Source organism: Ursus maritimus, unplaced genomic scaffold, assembly GCF_017311325.1.
Source record: "Ursus maritimus isolate PB19 unplaced genomic scaffold, ASM1731132v1 scaffold_30, whole genome shotgun sequence".
Lineage (NCBI taxonomy): Eukaryota > Metazoa > Chordata > Mammalia > Carnivora > Ursidae > Ursus > Ursus maritimus.
Window position 1 is genome coordinate 26,224,970 of NW_024425564.1, and position 12,657 is coordinate 26,237,626.

The 12,657-nt window shown below is 42.3% G+C and overlaps 1 protein-coding gene across 3 annotated transcripts in view; it reads right to left on the bottom strand.

Annotated features, from left to right (window-relative positions):
* DTNBP1 (dystrobrevin binding protein 1) overlaps window positions 1-12,657 on the bottom strand; it is a 130,027-nt gene that overhangs the window by 75,198 nt on the left and 42,172 nt on the right. For all 3 annotated transcript variants that reach the window (XM_040645073.1, XM_040645074.1, XM_040645072.1), the window contains exon 6: window positions 9,411-9,543. In XM_040645073.1, coding sequence (XP_040501007.1) covers window positions 9,411-9,543 — 133 coding nt within the window. The remainder of the gene's footprint in view (window positions 1-9,410; window positions 9,544-12,657) is intronic.

Sequence of the window (12,657 nt, forward strand, 5' to 3'; positions counted from 1 at the left end):
CCAACTCATAAGCTTAGGTTTCATTTTGAAAGAAAATGTGAGATTTGATTACAAATTCATGAACCCCATAAATTCATAGCTTCCTACCAAGAGGTCACTGGCTTAGCAGGTGTGATTACTATAGTGTAATAAATACGATAATTTACTATCAGTTAACCTCCTGGGAACCACGTAAAACTAGCATCTAATGGGGAAGGAGGAAGTAAAAGTAGAAAAATGGAGAGACAGGTTTGGGCCTTTTTTCATCTTCCATGTCTCTACCTAATATTTTGAACTCACAGAATAGTTACAATAATTGGTTTTATTGTCCTTGTCGGCTAATTCTAACATCTGTATCAGTTCTGAATTGCTTCCGATTGATTGGTTATCTCCATGTTGGCTGAGTAATCTTTAATTAGATGCTACACATCGTGATTTACCTTTTGGAGGCTAGATATTTGTGTCTTCCTACAAATATTCTTGAACTTTGTTTTGGGATAGGTAATTTCCTTGGAAACAATCTGGTCCTTTTGATGCTTGCTTTCATGATTTGTTAAACAGGTCTGGAGCAGGACTCATTTGGGGGCTAATTATACCCCCTACTGAGAGAAGACTTTCCCGAGTGCTCTTCCCAACGTCCCATGAATTACAAGCTTTCCAGTCGGGCTGTTGAGAACCGGCATTACGTAAGCAACAGCAACTCTTAGCTAGTCCTTTGCCTCTTTTCCCCTCCTGCCTCTGGGACTGTCCTCACGTGCATTATGAGTACGCTGCTGGATATTCAAGGGGAACCCCTGGCGGATTTCTGGGATTCTCTCTGTGCAGCCCTCTCCTCTCTGGTACTGTGAACTATAAACACTGGCTGCCTCGGTCTCCCAGACTCCCAGCTCTGTTCCTTCGACTCAGAATGTGCCAGGCTCTTCCTGACACGCCCCCCACCCCGCCCCGCCCTGTAGCCTGGGAACTCTCTCAAGGCAGAATGCGGGGGCAAGCAGAGGTCTCACTGCACCATTTCCTGTGCATCAAGGGTCACTTTTCTTCTTTGCCTGAGGTCCAGGATCTTAAAAAACATTGTTTTGTCTGGTTTTTCGTTGTATCGGGTGGGAAAGTAAATCTGGTCCCTGATACTCCATTTTGGGTAGACAGAGTCCACTTCTTTTTTGTCAAAGCACTGTCCGAGGGAAAGTTCTCCTGATGCGCTTTCCATTCAGCACCCAAACCAGACTCCATTGCAAACCCTCAGAAGCTGGCTGTTGACTTTCTGCCCGTCTCCTTTGGCTGAGGTACTCTGGACCTTCTCTTCTGGTTCCAGAACCATCTTCAGCCTGTAGAATGCCACTGGTTTCCTCTGCTCCACTCTGAGCCAAGCCAGGTCTGTGGGGTACACGCCTGCCAGGCTCCCACCACCACCATTCCCAACTTTCAGAAGTGGGAAGTACAGGTCAGACCTAGTGCCCACGACTTTTCCAGGTTAGTTTGGACAGTCATTTCTGGAAGCTCACGAGCTTGGCAGATTATTCTCTGGAACATAAACTGGTAGACTACTACGAAAGGTTATGTCATAACATCTCAAATAAATCTCTTATACTTAGCTTGAAAGATTTTTGAAACTTAGTCTATGGTCTACAGGTTACCAAAAAAGACAAACAAAGAGCATCGTTCCTCAGCATTAGCTGTAATACAGAAAGTAAAAGGAGTCACTTTCTCGAACTACACATGATCACTAAACCTCCACAGAAGCAGTGACCTGCCCCACACACACCTGCAAGTTTCTGAGAGATAACAACCAAGTTTCAGAGTCTGAATCAGTGAAAAATGTTTCTAGAGTTTAGTATGCTGCTGAGCAGATTTCAAGTCCAACAGAAGACTGTTAAAATTATGAGTCATTTATAATTAAGTGGAATTACTAAAATCACTGTCTTCTTCAAGATGTAGCTATTTTCGGAGAAATTCTGACAGTATGCTGCATGCTGAAGAAAACAAAGGATCCAGAAATTTGGAAATAAGAAATATTGTAATAAAGTTACACACTTATGTATGATTTTAAGGATAATTATTGTGAAAGGATCTCAATAAGCATTCTAAGGAACACAATGGTGGCCCTGGAAAGATTAAAAATTCAGAAGGCTGGGATCCTACATTTCTTTTTAGCTCCATTTCTTTGTCCTTGTACAGTGCTCATGATACAATTTTTTGGGTTTTTTTTTTTTTTTTAAGATTTTATCTATTTGACAGAGAGAGAGAGCATAAGCAGAAGCAGGGGGAGAAGCACAGGCAGACAGAGAGGCAGGCTCCCCACGGAGGCCAATGTGGGGCTCGATCCCAGGACCCTCAGATCATGACCTGAGCCGAAGGCAGACATTTAACCGACTGAGCCACCCAGGAGCCCCATGATTCAGGTTTTTTGTCCCTATTGTTCTTTCTGTGTGGAACTGTGCAATCCTAGGTCCTTACATGGCTGCCCTCCCATTCAGGTCCTGCTTCTCGTGTGCCTTCTCAGAAGGCCGTTCCCTGCTCACCCTGGCTACAGCAGCTCCCCCTTGCCTTACTACCAGAACATCATCCTGTTTTATTTTCTTCAAATCCTACATAATCACCAGAAATTATAATACTTTACTACAGGGGTGTCCGGGTGGTGCAGTCAGTTAAGCATCTGACTCTTGGTTTTGGTTCAGGTCATGATCTCAGGGTCGTGAGGTCGGGCTCCACGCCCAGTGTGGACTCTGCTTGAGATCTTCTCTCCCTCTGCCCCTCCTACTCGTTCTAAAATAAATAAATAAATCTTAAAAAAAAAAAAAAAAAAGGAATACTTCGTTACACATTTGTCACGCCCCAAACACCATGACTAAAGCTGTACTCCCCAATCTCAAGTCCATTTTTCTAACTGCTGGCTAGACAAACGTGTGTTTGTCTTTATTTTGGCTCATGTACAAAATACTAACTCTTGTCAACTATACTCAAATAAAAAAAGAAAACAAAAATAAAATATTAACTCTTCTTACCGGATGAAAAGTGTTTATTTCCTATCGCAAGGAATCCATGCATCAGGCGTGTGTGGCTAACACATCTTCTGAATAATCTGCCAACTCAGCCACTGGTACAGCACCTGTCTTCTGCCTGGGACCACATTCTGTCCACTATACAGTGTTTTACTATTTATCAAGCCAGTGTCTACTCCTGTCTATAAAAGGTATCAGTAATAGTAACATCACTCTATATACAGATGTTATTAGAAAAACTATTTATGGGTATTTTCCCTCTATGACTGTACAGCTCCTCGTATGTCACTTTCATCAGATAACCATTAGATGTCCTTCTTCACTGCAGAAACGCCTGGGCTGAACCATCATTCAAATGTTTTTCAAGGGTACAGAAGAGCTATTGGGATCTTCCCTAGGAGTGTTCTAAAGTGGTATGTTTCCCTCTGCCCACGGTTGAGAGTCACTGCCCCTGTAAGCCATCATTACTGCTGGGAACAGACCCTGTCCTCCTTTTACAGAGAGCTGGAAGCTATTCTCTGTACTGGGAATGCACGTCAAATGTAGGACAGAATAGCATACACCCATGCTGAACTACAGATGCACTGGTATCAACGGCTGGGACTGATTCGGTGTGTTGCAACTTAGAAGGAAAAAAAAAGACAAGTTCGAGGTAACTGGAGACCTTGGCTCTGATGCTGATCCTGATTTCCTGGACTTCAGTTTCCTCCTTAACTCCAATAATTGGTGCCCTGCCCACCCACAGGCTCTGATGGAAGCTGAGCGAGAAAATGCCTATTGTAGAGACTCTTAGCCCTAGAGGTATGTAAGAAATTATCCTTTACGCCCCTATACTCCCCATCCCGTCCAGCTGTCTACACCAGATTTTCTGGAAATCTGCAGAGTATGCAGACATTTTATTTATAATTAAAGAAATTGTGTTACACAGCACACTTATTTTTTATAGTTTTTTTGAGAGAGAAAGAGAGAGAGAGCATGCATGTGTGCACAGTGGGGGAGGGGCGGAGGAGAGGGAGAGAGAGAACCCCAAGCCGGCTCCATACTCAGGCTAGAGCCTGATACAGGGCTCAGTCTCACGACCCTAAGAGCCTGACCTTAGCCAAAATCAAGAATCGGATGCTTGGGGCGCCTGGATGCCTCAGTTGGTTAAGTATCCGCCTTCAGCTCCTGGGATGGAGCCCCGTGTCAGACTTCCTGCTCAGTGGGGAGTCTGCTTCTCCCTCTGCCCCTCCTCCCTGCTCATTCTCTCTCTCCCTGCCTCCCTCTCTCTCTCAAATAATAAATAATAAATAAATCTTAAAAAAAAAAAAGTTAGACACTTAACCAACTGAGCCACCCAGGCGCCCCAGCATGTAGATGTTTTAAATACACACCCACCCCCCACCCACCCACACACCCACCCACCATTTAGCCAATCTTTTGTTACCAACCACACATTATCTTTAGAGCTAGAAAAGTCATCAGTTTAGATTGTAGGGCATCTTGTTAAAAAGGAAGGTGGTTTATTTTTAAGAAGCTCTTCCCCATGGAATCAGATAAGTTTAGTTTGGGGAACCACTATTTAAAAATTTTTCAGATGGTGTATATAACACAGAAAATACCAAGTCAAGGAATTTTAATGTGTATTATGCACAGATTGGTTTGTGAGCAAGCAAGCTGTGACACGCAGAGTTAAACAAATTTCTTTACTATAGGAATTCCCAGAATTCCGAATGCACGGACATGTACTACAAAGCTCCACGAGGCAAACACAGGACGGAGTGTTTCTGGATCTTATTTGATCATGGAAGGCTTTGTCAGTGGCAATCTTCTCAGTCTAGAGTGTTTAATTCAATTTTTGTATTTACTAAAATAACACCATGTACATTCCTTAAGTCAACTAGTGCCCACAGGGTTTATTTATGAGAGACCAGAGTTCCCTGCCCCAGCTCTGTCCAGCCTCCTGTCCCACTTTTCACAAGAAACCACATTCCATTCTTTTGGCTACTTTCTGGTATTTACATCCATTATTTCTAAATAATACGCCAACACTGATAATTACTCATTTTTTTCTATTTTAAATATTACATATTGATCTCCTGATGTGGAAGCCGAGGATGAGCTTTCTTCAGTCCCTCCCTCGTAGCCTGCAATACAGCAAGCTTCTCCACCGTCTTTCCAGTAAGTTCTATCACAATTCCCGCCTAACTCCACGTTAGCTATTACAGAGTTCTACAAATACTGTTTACAACGGAGTCCTACGGTGTTTTATTTCTCTTCTTGAAAAGCTGTGTTTTCCCCTAGTGTTAATAGTTGCCTTGTTTGGCCTGTTTTTAAAACATCACCCCTATCACTAATTCATCATCAGACTTGCCGTCAGAGCTTATAAAACTCTCAATATGATCAAGCTTATCAGACAACCTATTAGTTTCATTTTTTTCCCTTGGAAATATTGCTTTTGGAATCCTCCAGAAGGTCTTCCTTCTTCAGTGGATTGCTCGCCAGGCCTGTTCAAACTTCTCTTTGCCATCCCCCTGAGCATTCCCAATGTTTCTCTTCTGAACTGGATGAATCCTCACTGCAATTCATGTCTCTCTCTGCCCATTCTTCCTCTCCTTGGTTTCTTCCCTTTCGGTGGAGCATATCCTCCCGCAGTTTCCTGATACAGTGTGCGCATGAGCAAAATCTAAGCCCCCGTACGCCTGGAAATGACCATTTCCTCCCACTGGAGGAAAATTTTGCTATGTAAATGTAAAGTGAAAATCATTCTCCAGTTCCAGCAGTGCTGCTGAAAAGCTCAAGTTCCTTTTGATTCCTGATCCTTAATGTTATGATTTTTCTGAAGACTTTTATGACCTCTATTCCCAGCACAGTGAAATTTATAAAACTATGCATTGAAATGGATCTTTTTCTACTCAATTTGTCAGGTACTTGGTGGGCCCTTTCAAACTCGTTCCTATATTCATATCTGAACAGTTACCTTGTATTAGTTCTTTAATAAATTGCCTTTTCCCCCCCTCTATCTTTCTGAAGCTTCTAGTAGTCAGAGCTTGGACAGAGCAATGAATTCTCTAATTTTCTCAACATTCTTCGCTTTTCTTATCTTTTCGCTGTTTTATGTAGAGGCCAAACACGATCCCCCAATGCTTCAGGAAGTTTACTACTTCCGCTATTGTATGTTTTATTTCTAAGAGCTCTTTCTTGTCTCTCGTTATTCCTTTCCTGTAGCATCCTGTTCAAGTCTCATAAATTCAAAATGGTCTCCAACATGGCGGCCTTGAATATCTGAGGCTATTCATTACGGTTTCTGTGTATAAGTTTCCTTATGCTCCCCTCATAGTCTCTCATTCCTCTGTGTGTGTGTGTTTTTTTTAAATTATTATTAGTTTATTTTCTGTTTATTTTGGTCCCTTTCACTTTAGAAGCTTTCCTCCATTAGGTATCCCTCCTCAGCTGTCCATTCATATTTAAGAGTGAGGCACCACAAAGCTGACTGGAAGTCACGAACACAGTGTGGAGCTCAGCATGGGAGGGTGCTTAGACGCAGACCTGCTCTTTCATCAGAGCACTCCCCCCAAATGTCCACACAGGCAGGTCTTTTCTCGCGGGCTGGACAATTTCTCAGATGAACCCTCCAATAATTTGCACAGGGGATTTAAGTGTAGTTGCCAGATTTCTGGAAGCCAGTGAGGAAAGAGGCTGAAACAGCCCTGTCTGATATGCAGACTTTCACTGAACCCATCTGTTTTCAATATTCAGTTAACCATTAAACAACACAGGTTCGAATGGCATGGGCCCACTTATATGCAGATTTTTCTTTGATAAACACAGTATAGTAGTGTAAATCTATTTTCCCTTACAATTTTCTTAGTAACATTTTTTCTGTGGCTTACTTCATTCTAAGAGTACAGCATACAATACATATGACATACAAAGTATGTGTTAATCAACTGTTTATGTTATCGGTAAGACTCAACACCCAAGTTCGTAACCAACGGAGCCAGGACTTGGGTCTTCTGACTCTAAGGACACNNNCTTTCTACTACATAATTCTACTTCTTAGAAGACAAATATTCTGCATTTCAATTACGTGACACATATTAAGACCCATTCAGTACATTTTGGCTTTCAAAGTATGGGTAATGCTGCTCTCCAAACACTAAAATTAACTTTCACTTTATAACATATAAATTATAATGCATTAATTAAAATACAGGTAAGTCACTGGGTGAAAGTGAAGAAAAGAATGATATAAAACCTCATCGTTCCAAATCTTATTATTTTTTTCTATCTAATCATCTTAGCTTATGAAAACCTGAAATTTAATTTTACATACTGAAGTATCAGATACCCTGTTTAAAACAATCAATATTAACGCATATGGATAGAAAACCCACAATATTCATATAATTCTTGCATTCAACTAGCTAAAAAGCATAACTGGCACAAATACGGAAAACCCATCGATTCAGCTGTACAAGTAATCACACAAGTCAGCCCATGCTTATCACCTGACGCAGCATTCACCATGCGCTGAGCATTATTCTAAGCACTTTACCAACTGAATCCTTAACATAACCCTGTAAGGTCCTATATTATCTCCAGTTTACAGATGAGGAAATCATGTAACTTCTAGGTTTCACATGACCTGTACCCAATTTCCTGCAAAAATTTCCATTCAAGATTCTAAGCCTTCCTACTACGCTCCTTGAAACTTCCTGTATCATAAATAAACTTACACGATTAACACCTTTGCAACAGACTATTTCCCTACTTTTTCATTTAAAATTGCAGACAAGCCGAACCATCTCTAACTCTGCTACCTTGTGTTGTTCTCTTCTAGAGAGAAAGTTCTTCATCTCTCATGTGCCGTGATTCAGTCTGAAAGCCACGGGGTCCCAGCATTCACCCACTCATTCAAAAGTCCTATCTTTGACAAGGACTACCTTCTTAATGCTGCCACACACCCTCCTGTAATCTCCGTAGGCAAGCGCGATCTACAGAAAGCACCTCCAGAAAAATTCACAGACTTACAAACTTCTGGCAACAGTTTTATCCACGGCTCCCTGGGGCCCCTTTTGAAGCTCTTCCACGTAGAAGCCTGCATACCACCCAACCCCAGGCCCACCTGGCCGTCTCTTCAAAGGTCTCTCCCTGAACTGCCCACGTCAGAATCACCTGGAATGCTTGTCTACAGCAAAACCATTGACATTAACTTGGGAACCGGGGCTGTCCGACGGTGAAGCCCAGGAGTTTGCATCTGAAGCACACCCAGGTGACTCCTTCGGCTCATTAACACTTAAGACCCAGCCCTAGGAACACATGGACCTGACCAAAAATTTCAGAACACTCCACTTCAACTCTGCCCCATCCCTTGGCATTATTCTAGAAAACTATGACATCAGTGTGATAACCTACGATACCTACATATTAGCTTCACTTTTTTCTACCTCCTGTATGTCAGTGATCGGCACTTCCCGTCCATGTCGACAACCCACTCCTCTATTGCCACACCCTAGATCCAGAACGACTCAGTTTACCAATAACCTTAAAATCAATAGGGTACTCTGTCCACCCGATCTTTCTTCCTCTCCTTCCAAATCTGCTCTTAGCCCTCAGCCCGACTCCCGTCCCATGACTTCTGTTTTCTTGCACCTATCACAAACCCCCCCACAGCTCCACTCCCTGCTCTGCGCGGGGCAGACGACGGACCATCTCAGGCACTCTCAGCAGCTACCGTGGACTCCCTGCCCCCCACCCCGCCCGTGGACCTTCCCAGCCTGCCCCAGGTGGCACTGCAAGAGCTGGGATGCTGCAGCTCGTTCCACAAGCTGTCACCCTTGGGCTTCTCTTCTGCGTCCAGTTCCTCTCAGCCCCATGACAACAGTTATGATCATAACTAATACAGAGCACTTACTGTACCTGGTAGCTCTTACCTCATTTAAGCCTCACGACAACTCTACAAAGTGGGTATAGTATCATCCTCACTATCAGCTGAGACACTGAGGCTGAGAGAGATCAAGTACCTTGCTTAAGGCCTCCCAGCCGTATGTGACACAAGCTGAGATTCAAACCCCACGAGCCCCTTTCCCAGCCTGGGTGCAGGTTCCTTTTCTTCCTGCTCTAATATTAAAGGAGGAGAAAAGAAAGAAAAGGAAAAAAGCGGCTCAGGATATGCCACTTGGAGAAAATGAGGTCAGGGCTCCTGCTTTCTGGGAAAGCTTTGCCTGTTGCTCTGCTCCTTCCACCTTTCATCTCAGCCTCAGCTTTACAGAGCTCATCTCCACAAAACGCCAACACACAGTGGTACCAAAATGTATCTGTCTATAAAGGTCATGCTCTGGAAAGCTAATGGAGGAGCTTCACGTGTCGCAACCTTTTGTCTTTTATCGGCCCAAACTTACAAAGACCAGCATGTAAAACGAATACTGTTGATCAGTTTTTCAAACTCACCTCTTATTTTTCTTGTAATTTTCCAATTGTTGGGACTGCATATGCTTGTATCTTTCTAATTCACACTGTCCACATAAATCCTCCAGATTCAGCAGGTGGTTTTCGACTTCCTCAAAGCTTGCCTCTAAATGAGCTGTAAGTACATAAGGTCCAAAAAAAAAAAAAAAAAAAGAAACAAATGTAAAAAATTAGAATCGTCGATCATGGAGAAAAGGAAAAGTGTCCAAAAGTTAAAAGTTTAAACTGTTGAGACTGTTCTGCCTTTATATAATACTCTTTATTAAGCTTTCTTGAAGCAAAATAAAATACACTGACCAACTTTAAAATGTACTTCAAATTCTCTTGAGTTTATTTTTATACTTCAAACATTTGCAACGTGTAATTTTCCAAAATACTTTAAATATTCTATTAACCAGGATGATGAGGAAACAGAGCATCGTGATTAATCTAAGGTGATATTCTAATGATCCCATATACCACATGTGAGTAACCAATTTTCAAATGAGAATATAGCAAATTATAATTAACACAAATTATACCAGACATAATTTAAAATTTGAGATTCCAAGTTACTTGAGCAGAGCATTTGTTTTGCCCTGCTGAATGACAGACATCAATCTTCACAAGTCACTGCAGAGCTGTACAGACACACTCAGTAAGCCCAGGTCACCGGGTGGTGGGGAAGAGACTCAGCTCTGCCCACCAGACCGCTGTGGTCTCTACTGTGCCTCTAGGCCACAGAGCTTGGCAGCTTTACCGGAACATGGAGAGCATGTTCCAGTAAAAGCCTTCATTTAAAAGATCCAAGACCAAAGCCTGCAGAAATTAATTCAGTGCTTTGCCTAAGGTCACCTAGCGACTGAAGGAGAGTCAGGAGTCAAAACTGAGTCCCTCCTGCACTACAATAATTTTGAATTGATAGGGTACTAGGTGAACCAAGACTTCGTAGTCGTAGAAGTGAGCGCTGGTTGTTTCCTCCAACAACAGAGAAGTTTTAGAGGTCAAAGATTTTAAAGAATTCCAACAGCACTGTGGCCATTTACCAAACTCCACATGTGCCACATACTGGGACACAAAGATGAAAAAGACAGTCCTTGTGCCAAAGAGCTTAAAGTAGGAGGAGAGATGTATTTCAATGACACCACGTCCTGGCAGAGTGAGGCATGCAGTGCTCGGGAAACTCAAGAGTGGCGTCTAACACAGATGAGGGAGGTGAGGGGAAGGCCCAGCAACAGACTGACCCCCAAATCTGGAAGTCACAGCCACCCAGTGGGGAAGGGAAGGGGCAGGAGAGAAGGAGCAAGCTAGCGGTGCAGCCTTCCAGTCCTGGTTTCACATAAATAGCTAAACACAATTAGGGAGCATCTAACTCCTTCGTGTGCCCACTCGACCTCCACGGGACTTTCCAAATTAGCTTTTGGACCATCTGCATTAGAAGCAACTCCTCAAATTTCAACTTGTAGTTTTAGGTTTATTAAGATGCAAAATTTGGCCTGTTTGTAATCTTTGATCCAAAGATCTGACTAAATATCTGTGCTATCCATAAAACCTCCCTCTTCTGTTTGGTAGGGCCTAGGGCTTAAAGATATGGATTTGGCGGGGAAATAAAATTCTGAAACGTGAAAATGTGAGGACAGTTTAGCACTCCTTTTCAAAGACAGTTCAGGTACTGACAGATATTGACAGGTCACTGTAAACCCGTGGGAGGGCTGCAAAGGGCTGATGACCATGCAGTTCATAACAGTTTTGAATCTATCTTCAGGCGCCACAAAAGACTGTTAATATATGTGATATGTGATGATGGAAAGCCTCACCTGAAACAATATGCAGCATCTAAATTAAATCCAAGATTTTTAATAATGACATGAATGGTACAGAGAGAGTTTATGTGGGGAGAAAACCGGCAAAATGATGTTACTGTATTCATTGCTGTTTATGTTATTGTTTTTTGTTGTTGTTGTTATTAAATTAAATGGAAAAACGAGTAGGAGTCTCAGTCTCGGAGCTAAGACTACTGGCCTTGAAGAAGCAATATTCAGCTCCTTCTGTTATAACTAGCTTGATGGGGTCTTAAAAGGCGATCATAGCTAATAGGATTATTTAAAAGGCTATTTCACTTTGATTAGTGATAAGAACTAGAATAATTAAATTTAATATGGAATCCATTTAACTCTAAGCTACTTGGTTCCTGAAGTATCATGCATGTTACACTGGTACCCTTAGCATAAGGGGGACTGGTTAGGAGGAAGGCTTTGAAGCACCAACTTGGAAACCCAGCTCTGCCCCTTACAATGAGGTGAGACATCTCGTCAGTGAAAAAAGGGCTAACAATTCACATCTTGCAAAGCTGTCAAAAAGGTCCAATGGGGCAAAGTATATAAACGCTACACGCTTACATATAAACATGCATACAAAGTATACGTAACTTAGCACTTGACAGGAATTGACTTTAAAAATGCAGAGAAAAAACTGTATAAAAATTATCTAAGTTCCGGGGCGCCCGGGTAGCGCAGTCGTTAAGCGTCTGCCTTCGGCTCAGGGCGTGATCCCGGCGTTCCGGGATCGAGTCCCACATCAGGCTCCTAGGCTAGGAGCCTGCTTCTTCCTCTCCCTCTCCCCTGCTGTGTTCCCTCTCTCGCTGGCTGTCACATAAATAAATAAAATCTTAAAAAAAAATTATCTAAGTTCCATAAAAGTCATTTATTTTTTAAAAGATTTTAAACATGGACACTCAGGCCAGTGGGGGTAGGGGGAGATCAGGCAGACAGACAGGTAGAGGGAGAGACTCTCAAGCAGACTTCGCGCTGAACATGGAGCCTGACGCAGGGCTCAATCACACAACCCTGACACCATGACCTGAGCCAAGACCAAGAGCTGGACGCTCAACTGACTGACCCACCCTGGTGCCCCATTTAAAAGTCATCTAAGAATTTTGTAGACCAGAAATGGTCATGTTGTAAACACCTAAGGATCTAACATACGAAAATATCAATAAAATTTTCATTTTTTTTCTAGCAAACTCACATGCCTATAAATTATGCTCAAAACTATGTTGTTAGACCTAAGATCCCTTATAAGTGTGGCGGACTAAATCTGAAATGGTTTTGCTAAAAAGAAAATAAATAATGGAATCAATAACTGTTCTATATTTGAATACATTTACATATACATATAATTTTTCCCTTTTTAATTTTTATTTGGACAGATGGCAATTTCTATTTAGAGTCTAGCTCTGTTGGTAGACGAG